General features: G+C 37.3%; 2 protein-coding genes across 2 annotated transcripts in view; one reads left to right on the plus strand and one right to left on the minus strand.

Moving 5' to 3' along the window:
* Window positions 1–1,184: 1,184 nt before the first annotated feature.
* tfb2m (transcription factor B2, mitochondrial) lies at window positions 1,185–12,048 on the minus strand. The gene is made up of 9 exons (XM_079832284.1): window positions 11,902–12,048; window positions 10,953–11,418; window positions 10,769–10,860; window positions 7,040–7,193; window positions 6,561–6,709; window positions 4,176–4,265; window positions 4,007–4,069; window positions 2,629–2,780; window positions 1,185–2,513 (listed from the first exon to the last, which is right to left on the minus strand). The coding sequence occupies exons 2-9, from the start codon at window positions 11,395–11,397 to the stop codon at window positions 2,327–2,329; spliced, it is 1,332 nt and encodes a 443-aa protein (XP_079688410.1). The 5' UTR covers window positions 11,398–11,418; window positions 11,902–12,048; the 3' UTR covers window positions 1,185–2,326.
* The window catches only part of smyd3 (SET and MYND domain containing 3), a 292,840-nt gene continuing 290,981 nt past the window's right edge, over window positions 12,038–13,896 (plus strand). The window contains exon 1 of the mRNA XM_079832285.1: window positions 12,038–12,513. Within this exon, the coding sequence (XP_079688411.1) occupies window positions 12,350–12,513 (164 nt within the window). The 5' untranslated portion in view covers window positions 12,038–12,349. The remainder of the gene's footprint in view (window positions 12,514–13,896) is intronic.

The following is a 13,896-nucleotide window of genomic DNA, read 5'->3' on the forward strand; positions in this document are numbered from 1 at the left end:
TGAACTCGTTACCTGTATAAAAGACACCTGAACACACTCAGTCAAACAGACTCCAACCTCTCCACAATGGCCAAGACCAGAGAGCTGTGTAAAGACATCAGGGATAAAATTGTAGACCTGCACAAGACTGGGATGGGCTACAGGACAATAGGCAAGCAGCTTGGTGAGAAGGCAACAACTGTTGGCGCAACTATTAGAAAATGGAAGAAGTTCAAGATGACTGTCAATCTCCCTCGGTCTGGGGCACCATCCAAGATCTCACCTCGTGGGGCATCAATGATCATGAGGAAGGTGAGGGATCAGCCCAGAACTACACTGGTCAATGACCTGGAGAGAGCTGGGACCACAGTCTCATAGAAAACCATTAGTAACACACTACGCCGTCATGGATTAAAATCCTGCAGCGCACGCAAGGTCCCCCTGCTCAAGCCAGCGCATGTCCAGGCCCGTCTGAAGTTTGCCAATGACCATCTGGATGATCCAGAGGAGGAATGGGAGAAGGTCATGTGGTCTGATGAGACAAAAATAGAGCTTTTTGGTCTAAACTCCACTCGCCGTGTTTGGAGGAAGAAGAAGGATGAGTACAACCCCAAGAACACATCCCAACCGTTCAAGTTCAAGCATGGAGGTGGAAACATCATTCTTTGAGGATGCTTTTCTGCAAAGGAGACAGGACGACTGCACCGTATTGAATGGAGGATGGATGGGGCCATGTATCGCGAGATCTTGGCCAACAACCTCCTTCCCTCAGTAAGAGCATTGAAGATGGGTCGTGGCTGGGTCTTACAACATGACAACGACCCGAAACACACAGCCAGGGCAACTAAGGAGTGGCTCCGTAAGAAGCATCTCAAGGTGCTGGAGTGGCCTAGCCAATATCCAGACCTGAACCCAATAGAAAATCTTTGGAGGGAGCTAAAAGTCCGTATTGCCCAGCGACAGCCCCGAAACCTGAAGGATCTGGAGAAGGTCAGTATGGAGGAGTGGGCCAAAATCCCTGCTGTTGTGTGGGCAAACCTGGTCAAGAACTACAGGAAACGGATGATCTCTGTAATTGCAAACAAAGGTTTCTGTACCAAATATTAAGTTCTGCTTTTCTGATGTATCAAATACTTATGTCATGCAATAAAATGCAAATTAATTACTTAAAAATCATACAATTTGATTTTCTTTTTTTTTATTTTAGATTCCGTCATGCACTCACAGTTGAAGATGCTACAAATTAGACTTCTACATGCTTTGTAAATGGGCAAACCTGCAAAATCGGCAGTGTATCAAATACTTGTTCTCCCCACTGTACTGTATATCAACCTCAAATTTGGAACACAATTTGTTTAGATTGATGACTTTGTGTGTGTGTATATATATATATATATTTTAAACATGTTAAACATGTACTTATACAAGGCATGTACGAACACAATATACATTATAAAGACTTGACATTTGGTGAATATGCTACATAAATAATCAATTTGCTCTATGCTGCCTAGATCCGACTGATGGTCCTTGACTTTGATTGCCATACGCTGCTTTTTTTGTGGGGGCGACTGGTCCACACCTGCATTGTCCTGTTGAAGGAACATACATAATCATGTAACGCTGACCAGATTTAATGATTGATTCTTAAAGAAAATCGAAAGAAAAATTGCTTCTACCATTTCAATATGAGGAATCTTTAAAAAAAAAAAAAAAAGGATATGGTTATTGTCCCAGATAAAATTATTTAAAAGTTTAATTATAGGAGTCACTTCACTGACGTTTCAGATTTTCAAAATCAAGCAATTCTCACATTTGTTTGTCATTTATTAAAAATTCATATTTAAATACAGCAAACATTGAAACATGAAAAAAAATTAGTACTTTTGAAAATTTACATCATGAATGGGTTTGTAATGTAATCATTAGGATTTCAAATGGATTTTTATTCCTGTTATGTTGGAAGTTTAACATTTCCTACTTCTTATCAGATATCAAGCAGGCATTTGGTGTTCTTATAGTACATGCATAATGTCATTGGCTTGATGGGTCCAGCATGGCAACAGTACACCTCTGAAAATGTGACTCTTGTAAGTCTCCAAACCAGCAGTCATTGACAACCAAAACATTTGGTTTCTCCAGTCCACAGTTTATTACTAAATACAACTTTATCAAAATGTAAAGTCTTTCATAGACAAGTCTGTCTAAATATTAACCATCATTAAGGTTTTGGGTGTCTCTAAGAAGCAATACAATGTTCTCTCTTTTAACTGTCTCTTCCATATAAAACACTGTCTCTTGTTTTTCATCCACGATTAGCTCTGTAGGTAATGCATCCCAGGCGGTGTTAGGCGTGACCAGTGTGCGTGGTTTCCAGCATCTCCTCATAAAGCCAGCTCTCAGTGAAGTTTCCTGACTGCTCCATTAGCTCAAACAGACGCTTGTACTCATCAGGGTAGACGTCGCCTGTCATTGTGTCTTCAAGGAAGCAGAGCTTTGAAATGAGCTCTGATCCACTGCCAGGACCCCATGAGCTTTGGAAGACAGCAGACGTAGGTGTGAATACATACAACCAATCATATAGAAGTTTAAAAATGTTTGTTCACTCAGAAATTATAGTTTGTATACAAATACAGGTAATAAACGTACTTAATTTGTTCAATCAATCTGCGTTTCCTTTTAGCAAGGCATTGTTTCACCATCAAAACCAGAGTGCTGCCATTCAAGGGAGTTAGGTGAGAGTTAAACAAGTCCTCTCGTGGGGTTATCCGCACCAAGCACAGGTTATCACTCTGGGAAGTCTGTGGGGGGAAAATGAGGGAAAATAACAATAATTAAAAAAAAAAACCATGGAATACTGGCTAAACGTTTTTGTAGAGGACATCAACGTCCTCATTCAAGGACGTCCTCAGTTATTTGCGGATTTATTATCTGTACTCAAATTGTGCATAGGCACGGCTCTTCAGCGCGGATGAATCTAATGTTTTGAGGAGTTTGCTGAGTTTTTAACTGACCAAAAACTACAGCGCCCAACTACGACTCGAGCTGGTCTAAATCATGCCGCAACACACACACACACACGTCTGGTGCGCTATCCTTCTGGGGACTCGCCATAGGCGTAATGGTTTTTATACTGTACAAACCGTATATTCTATCCCCCTACACTGCCCCTAAACCTACCCATCACAGGTGGCATTCTGCATTTTTACATTTTCATAAAAACTAATTCTGAATGATTTATAAGCTTTTGTGCCCATGGGGACCTCAATTTAGGTCCCCACGGTGACACGAGTCCCCATGAGTCTGTCTACAGTCAGGTTGAAGTCCCCACCAGGCTAGAAAAACACGCACACGCACACACACTTCACCCTAGAAGATTGTGTATTTATAAGTTTGTTTTTTGTGGCTTGAATAAATATGCTTCATACTGAGAAATAATATAGACTGCACTTTTTCTTTCTGTTTTTCAAATACTTTTTCTAACCCGATCTCAAATGCCACATGTCCAAGTGTCTTTATTGCTTCGTGCAGGTAATCTCATGGCAATTGTAAATCAGATAATTTTTGTTGTTGTTGTTGTCGTCGTCCATTCAAAATAGTGGGAGAATTGTGATCTCTATTTTAAACAAAAAATTGTGATTTTCAATTTATCCAGAATCATGCAGCTCTAACACACAGTACTAACATTACAGACTAAAAGTACACAGACTGTTTCTCAGCTCATTTTGGAGATGGCAGACATTACCTGCAATTTAGTAAGTGAGTGATAAAATTGAGCTTATTCAGTGAAAAAATGAGTTGTCTGGCTCAGTCAGCATATGATTTAGCAGACCAATGACTCATACTGTATGATCGATTCAGACTGATTCACTAATTATTTCTAATGATTCATTTAGAACCACAAATCAATTCCTAAACAAACTGGACAGAGGGATGTGATGACGACACTGTGCCTCTCCTGAATCACTAATACAATATAAACAGATGAAGAGTCCTAGAGTGATAGTACTTGTGTGAAAATACTTACAGTGCTCTTTGAGGTGGAATTTTTATTCCTCTTGGTTATAGTCAGAAAGGATGACAATGGCTCCTGGTAATGAGGACAAAGCAGAAATACAGTACAAACAAATTCATCATTAATTGATCAATTATTTTCAGAAAAAGGTAACAAAATGAATAATAATAAAAGGTCTCACCTCATGTAGTAACTCAATATCACATGCCATCTGCCAGAGGACACTGAAAGCTAGGTAGTTCCTATAATCTCTTGGACGGGTCACCAGTTTCTGTCAGAGAAAACAATTATAATTCATACTTGGATCCAGCTGGAAAGCTCCAACTCTGCTTTTCAAAATTACACAACTGTTAAATTGCAATGATATTTCACAATATAACTTTTTACTGTATTTTTTTTACCAAATAAATGCAGCCTAGGTGAGCAGAAGAGACTTATTTTGGTGGAAACACACAGAAAGACCTTAGTGCTTCTTTTTGTTGTCAACAACAGATTTATAAATGATTCTCATTACGAATTTGGGAAGTTTGCTGCATGTTGTGCTCCCAAATGAGAATTTTGAGCGTCTCAAACATATAACGTTAGCACTTGCAGAGAAGCATTTACTGAGAAACTGGAAGCTATGCTGTACTCTGTCCAAAACATGCAGCCAGTCAGATAAGATATTCGCACAAAACCATATCACATTCTCAAATCCATCCATTCATAAAAAGGTTACCTGGCAATTGACAAGTAGCACTTTGAACCCTGGCTAACAAGCTAATAGTGTCCAGTAGATGGTCGCCGCGAGCTTGTGCAGCTCAGTCATAATCAATCCGTGCATATTAGGGGTGTAACGGTACATGTATTTGTACTGAACCGTTTCGGACAGGGCTTTCGGTCCGGTCCACGTGTGAACCGGACAGTTCCGAATGCAATCTTTAACAGTTAACAGTCGGCTTGTGTTAAGCGGAGAACACACTTCATTCCGAGTTCCCACATGAACATATTAAGCATTCAGTCCATTTTATCATGAAATTCAAATGATAAATGCCGTTCTGATGTGCTTTTTAATGTGACGTAACTTATCACTGTATAGGCGCGTCAGTTTAAGCGGCTGCATGCAAGTGAACACTCTTCCTAAAGAATAAACCTGAACTAACCTCTGAAGGTATGTTGAGGATACATTACAACTTGTATCATGTCATGTAATCGCTCAATTGGTGTTTCAACCACGGAAAGGCAATAAAACAGTTTGGAAATAATGTCACGTAACATTACATTTACCTCAGAAGTCATTCATTCAGTGTCCACACCTGTTAGTTCACTAGAGCAGTGGTTCTCAAACTTTTTATATCAAGTACCACCTCAGAAAATATTTGGCTCTCCTAGTACCACCAAATACAGTAGCGTAGTAGGCCTAACTATTCAGCTACAGCTCTGCACTGTTCAAAAACGAGGCAGTTTATTCCTAATAGGAATATTTATTGTTGTCAGACACTTTAACATTGTAAATACACTGTTTTTGCATTAACACTGCACTGTGCTTACATACAGGTAAATAAAATAATAATTAAATTAAAATGTGTTGTAAAGTTAAATTAAAACGGCACTGTACTTAAATGTAAAACAAAAGCTTTACTCAAATAAGGATTAAATTAAAATGTATGTGTTACAACATTAATTTATTTAGTGATTCCTCTGCATACCACTAGAGGCAGCCTGAGGACCACACTTTGAGAACCACTGCACTAGAGAAACGAACTCTTTCGCTAAATATATGCACTATATTAGGAAAAAAAATTATAATTAGATTTAGAAGTAAAAATAAATAGCAACTGAATTTAGGCTAATAGTTTGGGCTCTGTTGTTTACCTTTAATATTATAGTAATGTGCAAGTAATGGCTCCGTATATAGTTTACAGCATTATCTTTAAGAAACTTTTAGTTATAATTGAATTAATTTAAGGGCAGACACTATTTTTTCAGTAAACCACTGTTGAATAAAAATAAATAAAAAGCAATTGTGTAAAACTGCTGTACCGAACCCGTAACGAACCGTGACTTCAAAACCGAGGTACGTACCTAACTGTCAGTTTTGTGTACCGTTATACCCCTAGTGCAAATATTAGAAAACATTTTGCAGTTTATTTAGTAGCCTAATTGTTTAAGGCAATTTCAATCATCATGAAGTAACATGCAACAACAAGTAATTTCATGTGTTCTCGGAGGCCCCCTGGTGGCCAAGGGGGCCCTAAGCAGCCGCTTAGTTCGCTTATGCCTTGGGCCGGCTCTGAGTATTACTAAAGACTTGGCGCTTCACAGCCTAAAAGCATATATTTTTTAATCATATTTAAGACCCCATGTTAAAACGTAATGCCTAGCAGAAAAAATACAAATATTTAAGACTTTTTAATGGCCTTAAAATCAGGAGAATGTAATTTCAGATGTTTTAATGCTCCGCAGGAACCCTGAGTGTGATTGAGCTTCTGCGAGAATCAATTAGGTTTGGAGCGACCCACGGGTGAGTAAATGATGACAGTTTTCTTTTTCGGTTGAACAAACTTTCTTGTACATGTGAACTCACCTTGTATTCATTCTGGCTGATGAACATGAGCAACTCCACACGTCCGTAGCGGAAAATGGAACGGCGCTCAAACAGGTTGTAAAGCAGCTTCCACAGTATGCTCTTCTCATTCCTGTGTGAGAAGATCCCCACAATCTTCACCGGGACATCTGTTTCAGAAATGGAAAGACAGAAAAAACATTTAGAGGTTTTCTTATCCAAATCACATTTTTATGCATTGCTTAAAGCAGAAGTGTCCAATCCTGTCCAACTCCAGAGTTTAGCTCCAACCCCAATTAAACTCACCTGTACAAGCTAATCAAGGTCTTATTAGGCATACTAGAAACTTCCAGACAGATGTTGAGGCAAGTTGGAGCTAAACTCTGCAGGACAGTGGCCCTCCAGGACCGAGTTTGGACACCCCTGGCTTAAAGGGATTGTTTACTTGTCAGTCTTTCTTCCCTTTTAGCCACATTAATCTGGGTGTTTGGGACACTAACCTGCTGACCAAGGAACCTCAGAGATGGCAAGGTCAGAGAAGAGCTTCTCAGAGTACATGGCAGGTGGTTTCATGCTGCCGTGGCCGATGGGATCCAGTTTGAAGAAGTCACAATGAACCACATCCAGCTGCCCGTCCAGTTTGCTCTCCAGGTCCTTTAAGATCAAAGGTTATTTGAGGGGTGTGATATGAAGAGATTACATTGTGAACGATTAAAATGTCTCCATCATCTGCCTTTATGGCATCTTGCTATGGCACACATTCTATCAGTTGTTAGGCTGTTCTTTGATTATTATCTCTATCGTGGTTACACTTGTGTGGCATTAATGTCATCAAGTGAAGGTAAACAGTTGGGAGAATGTGTGTCAGTATACTGGATCTGTGTAATAGATCTAAAGGGCAATTTACAGGACACCGCTTTCAACTAAAAAAGTAAAACGTTTTATGCAGTATGGCTGTTCATTTACAAGGGCTGAACGATACATCGAATTTTCATCGTCATCGCTATATGAACACATCGCAACCGACAGCCTGACACGACGAATAAGGGAAAACAGTTTACATGCGCCAATCTGAGTAACGTATTCTGAACACTTGGATTACTTCCACATTGAATTGCATTTTATAAGTCTAGGAATGCGGCCATCAAATCCTGCTTACTAAACATATATTATAAAATATTTAGCTGCCGTCAACGGGGCCAACGGCGCTTGGGCTAGTAAATCAGCGCATAGGAGAATGTAAAGTTGCACGTCAACTAAGCTGGAGCACCGGCGGTGGGCGGCCAAAACACCTTTTTTTGTTTGTGAATGCTGTTTTACGTGAATATTAATGACACGAGTGAAGCACAAAGCTTAATTTACAAAATAAATAATAGGTTTGCAATTAAATGTTACATCGCAGCCATGGAAACATAAGGATTCATGCCGAACGAGAGAGGAAGCTTTGTGTGGGGAGACAAAATTAAGATTGCTTGGTCACACGATTTTCCTCGAATTTAACAATAGGCTTAGGTTTACTCCATTTTATTCTACTGGACATGGAATCTCTTATTTGTTTCCCCACATGCTCATTTATGTCTCTCACAGGGGATTAAACGTGTCTTCCTTGTTTGATTAATTTAGGAGTAGCCTATAGGCTATATTCGCATCATTTACTGTGGTAAAGTAGAAAACGGAGTAGGACAGATACATTTACTTCAAACTTTACTTTATTTAACACAGTTTGTGCTTGCTATTAGACTTGGTCAAGATTTTGTAGCGTATTTCATACACGCCGGAGATTTTTAGTTTCGCTTTCTCTCACAGCGCATAATCAAACAAAGCCTCAGTTCTTGACCCTGCGGAAGATAATTTCGTTCTTCACATTTTACTACAAGTAGCCTATCAGTTTTGGAACATCAGGAGAAAACATTAAGATATTAGAAAACGATGCTTCTTTCCTGCTCGTGTCTTCCCTTTCAGCGCAAAGAGGCATGACGCACGTCTGTGAGGAAATATAAACGATTTTTTTCTTTAACTAATATTTAACTTATACTATTTATATTTCGATTATTTACAGATATTTATTTAAATGTTTTACAGACTGTAGTTTGTTGTTTCACTGACGGAAGTAGGCCTACTAAAATAAACACGCATATTTGAGCCTTTATATATATATATATATATATATATATATATATATATATATATATATATATATATATATATATATATATATATATATATATATATATATATATATATATATATATATATATATATATATATATATATATATATAAAATTATTTTTTTCAAAATGTAGGCTATTTAGTTGAGGTAGACTATACATACGTACACGTCAATCTCAATTAAATAGCCTACATTTTGAAAATAAAAAAATATAAACGAATAATATATTTAACGAATATATAACGAATTTATATATATAATATAGGCTATATTAAAAAAAATATAGGCGTGCGTGCGTGTGTAGCCGCCACCCCCAACCACCGCGCCACTGCACAGTTGCACTGCAGTGTTATATTTCGTTCTCCCTTCTCTTTCTTTAATATGAAATGCTGTTTGAATTTCCAAGATAGAAACGATTTCTTGCCCTGGCTCTGTTGCCCTGGCTCCATCTCTACCTCTAGCTCCCGCTGCTCCTCTCCGACTCCATTGTGACTGATCACGCAAACTGTGCATTTTTTCGTTTTCATATTGGGGCGTTCTGAGAAATGCATTGATTTCCACAATGTAACTGTATTCTAAATATCAACTATTTAAATTGTAACTGTAACGGAATACAGTTACTCATAATATGTATTCTGAATACGTAATGCCGGTACATGTATTCCTTTACTGCCCAACACTGAACACGACCTATTAAAGCACTGAGACATGGGAACAGTATAGCTAACATTCACATTTGAATATTTATCGCAAGTCATATCGTCATCGCAATATTAAACAATGTTATCGCACATCGCAGCTTTTCCTCATATCGTGCAGCCCTATCATTTACATAACAATGGTGTTTTGGGGGCCTGAAAATACAAACAGGTTTCAATGTGCACGTTTAAAAAAAAATTATACTATCATTGTCTCTGTGTAAACTACAATAAAATGGTTTGAAAACGGTGAGAATATGTAAAAACAGTGGCATCAGACGTATATGTATTATGTGTTCAGTCTATAGGCGCATAGTGTTTCTTTACAAAGAGACATAAACAACTGGCCCGGCAGCAATACAGCGTTTTAAATCGTTTTCATGGATCTATAATATGAATGGGGATCGTTTTGACAATAGTGTCGTCTGTACACGAAAAATGCAACGGAAAAACTTCAGTTTTTAGTACATTGTTCTAGTGTAAACGTACCCTTAAAGTGACAACAGCTTAATATACCATGACCAGCTATTGTCCATGTTGTTAATATGAATCAAACAACAAAATTAGAAAAAAAAATCTCTCATCACTCTTGAAAGAATAATTTCTGTAGCTTTAATAAGAATTGATGCATATTTAATTACTTCAGTGAAAAATGTGCAGTGTTTTATTTTTACATTTGATTATTCAATTTCTTACATGAATGCTGCTGTTAAACAGACCTAATGTGCCTGAAAAATGTAAACCATTTGTATCTTTCTTATATAATATTTGCCCTTTGTTTTGTATATTTTAATAACTAAGATAAAATAATGATAATATAAAGGGAAATAAGACTTTGGATATATTCTTAAACACTAAATCAGCATATTAGAATGATTTCTAAAGGATCATGTGACACTGAAGACTGGAGTAATGACGCTAAAAATTCAGCTTTACCATCACAGGAATAATTTTCCTTTTAAATGTGAATAATATTTCACAATGTGAAACATTTATATATAATACATGTACATTTATCACAACAAACATGTATTACCCCCTAACTTGGAAAATAAGCATGTTTAACTATTCTTTTAAAAAGTACACAACAGACTGTGATTCTGTAAGTGAGTGATAAAGAAAATATTGAAATAAAATTAAGTTGTTTTTTTTATCACACGCCCCACTACTTTGGCCTAAATTATCTGTAATTCTCTTTTCTTTTATGTTTTGTTACCTTGTAAGGCTATATTTTTTTTAAATACGGAAATTAGTAAAATCATGATATGATATTTCTGCTGTATATCTCTCTATGACATTTATTAAGAATGGGTCCAGCTGACAGTGAGCAGAATGAGATGAGATCATTTCAGATGTCTACCTGCAACTCAGGAAGGAAGTTTGGGTCACTTTCCAACGCAACTACTCTCTGAGCCCCACGGTTCAGCAAAGCACGAGTCAATACCCCAGGACCTGTGGACAAAGAAAAACCCCACATGAATATGCCTACAAATACAAATACTGATGCCATTCAATTAGCAGTTGAGAGGCACACACACACACACCTGGGTTACACTCAAATATAACAGCTTTCCCCTCATCAATGTCTCCGGCGAGGTGGTTGGTCACGATTCTTGCGAGGGAAGGGTCTACAATGAACCGACTCAGGTGTTTACAGGCTAGGGCTTTCTGCGTGTTCTCATCCACATCGCCCAAATCTAAAGGGTCGTACCGGCAGAGGGGGCGAAACTGACCCTGCAGAGGCACGGCGACAGCGGAGAGGTTCCTCTGAACGGCTCCTGAGGATGGAGAAATTCGCTCTGGTTTGCCCACCTGAGCCGGGGTCTTCCTTGAACCGGAGGAGAATGAGTCTGGAGAGTAAGTTCTTGCAGATGTGGAAAAAGTCCTGAGTTTAGTCAAAGGCAAAGTGCTGGATGATGCAGATCTTGATGTTCCACATCGAGTTCTTAAAGTCAGGACAAAGAACCTGCATCCTCCACACGCTGCCATGATGACCAACAAGCTTGAAGCCTGTAATCATAAAATATACAATAAAATCGCAAGTCCAAACCTGAAGAGTTGACGTTATGTAAAAACACATTCTCTGTACTTATTGCGTTCATTTTACTCTAATGGGAGAAAACAGTGTTTTTAACTGTAACTGTAAACTCGTCATAAAATATTTTATAGCTGAACTTAACTAGAGCTGAATGTTATATTTAAAAAGTGTTCAAATGACTGTGGGAGGGAATCTTGATATGAATCATTAATATAGCCATTTATCATTCAACAACAATTTCTTTACTCTGTCCCTATACAATTTACAGCAAATAAAACCCAGTCTAAACACACATTTGCTCCGTATCTTAAAATATTTTAACCTATAATGAGCTGGAACACCATTACAATATGTTTTTCCAGCAAACGTCCTCAATTAGCTATTAACTAGTATGTTCTCATGCACATGCAGATTGTTAGTTATACATTTATATACAATTCTAACCCAAAACTAACCTCAACTGATGCGGTTGTTGTCCTCAGGATCTACATTAATGAAGCGTATTCAAGCTGCGCAACACGCGCATCCGTGACATTGAGCCTCGCGTGCTGTTGACCCGATGGTTTCGCAATCCTATTGGCGAGGCGCACTATGTACGTCATGTCGTCGCGACGTCTCAACTTGTTTTGTGATCAGGACTGTGTCAGATTTACGCATTCTGAATGTGTTATTATTATTTATTTTTTTGTATGCGCAGTAAGCATTCGTCTGAATATAAACTGTTTATTCACATATAGAAATTATAGGGAAAATGTTTTGTAGTGAAATTATTTTTTTGTGAGTTTAATTTTTTTTAACAACCTGCGCAGTGCCGTGTCAAGTTGACTGTCTTGAATACAAACAGGGCATCCATATAATGTGTATGTACTGTGTGCAGACACATGGACGCTCAGTTATGAGGATATGATGGCTGTGAATATTGAGCGGTTTGTCAGTGAGGGTAAAGGAAATGGTTTGCGTGCTCTGCGTGAAATCAAACCCGGTGAAGCGATCCACTCATGCGAGCCGTTTGCATCCTGCATAGCCAAGAATGTCTTGACAACTACCTGCCAAAGTTGTCTCAAGAGGTAAGAACACAATATTTCACGCGCAAGAGTGACAGTTTTATTAGAGAATATGATTATAATACAACTTATACAGATGGAATATTTGCCACATGTCATGTCAAAATGTGTTTGGGCGTCAGAGAGGGGGTGCATCTAATGTTTTTACCTCGAAATATGGATTACACAAAAGTACACAGTTTGTTTATAGATATACCATGTTTATTTTGGACGATACACCATGGTAATGCATGTTTTCGAACATGTACTATGGTAATAATGTTTTTTTTGACATGCCTCTTGGAGTACTATGTATGTAAATACCATAGTACACGCTCTTCAGTACCATAGTATGTTCCAAAGTACCATGGTATTGCACCAGTACTCTTTTCTTAGGGTAAAAAGCTTTTTAGCAACAGACTGTCTGCTCTTCTGCATTATGATTGTTTTTTTGTAAATATGAAATAATGCCAGGATTCACAACAAACATGATCTGGTGCAGGACAAATGCATAGAGTAATGCATTACATTGTTGAGTTTGGCCTCTAGGGGGCGCTGTTGCTCTTTCTATGATGTTGCTGCAACTTGAATACATTTATGGAAAAGACTAGTGCTGTTTACATACCTAGGATGCAATAATCTATAACGACTTTACAGTTCCCCCTTTGGATATGAAACATACCCCTAGCTAATATGCACTAAGTTTACTTTTGGCAAAGGCATTTAATCACAATTAATAATTTGATTAACTTCACTATCAATTGATTTTCTCTGCGTATATTCAATGGCTAAATCAGTTTTAGTAGTGCATGTTTTTTATTATTATTATTTAAAAATTAGTTTTGCGCAGTTTTTTAATATGTTTCAATGCTGTTTTTGCGGATATAGCTTTCGATGAATAGTCTGTGTGAAGTTTACAGTGCTATGTTCAAAATATCATAGTATTTTTCTGCAGTATATATATATATATATATATATATATATATATATATATATATATATATATATATATATATATATATATAAAATCTATATCGGCCTATATTGTACCATTTTCTGTATGCAGACATGGAATGATTTGCTTGATTTGAACTTCCATTTCAGTTTGATGATGCAGAATTAATTTCTGGAGATAATATATACATTTTATATAATAAATAATGATACAATTTCAAATATCATTTTTTTATGGTTTTAACTCTTTTTAACTTTTTTTAATTATTAGATTATCATTTTAAGTTTGAGTTAAGATGGTTGCACAACTTGCACAAAAGATTAGTATCAAAATTATGGATTTGTGTTATTGCATAATGCAAACTGTTTCACTTTTTTTGTTTTGTATTTGTTTTTAGTGTTCAGTTGGAGTATACATTTGGCTAGCTGTTTTGACTTTTATTCATTCCCAGG

Source organism: Gobio gobio (assembly GCF_949357685.1).
Source record: "Gobio gobio genome assembly, chromosome: 13".
Classification (NCBI taxonomy): domain Eukaryota; kingdom Metazoa; phylum Chordata; class Actinopteri; order Cypriniformes; family Gobionidae; genus Gobio; species Gobio gobio.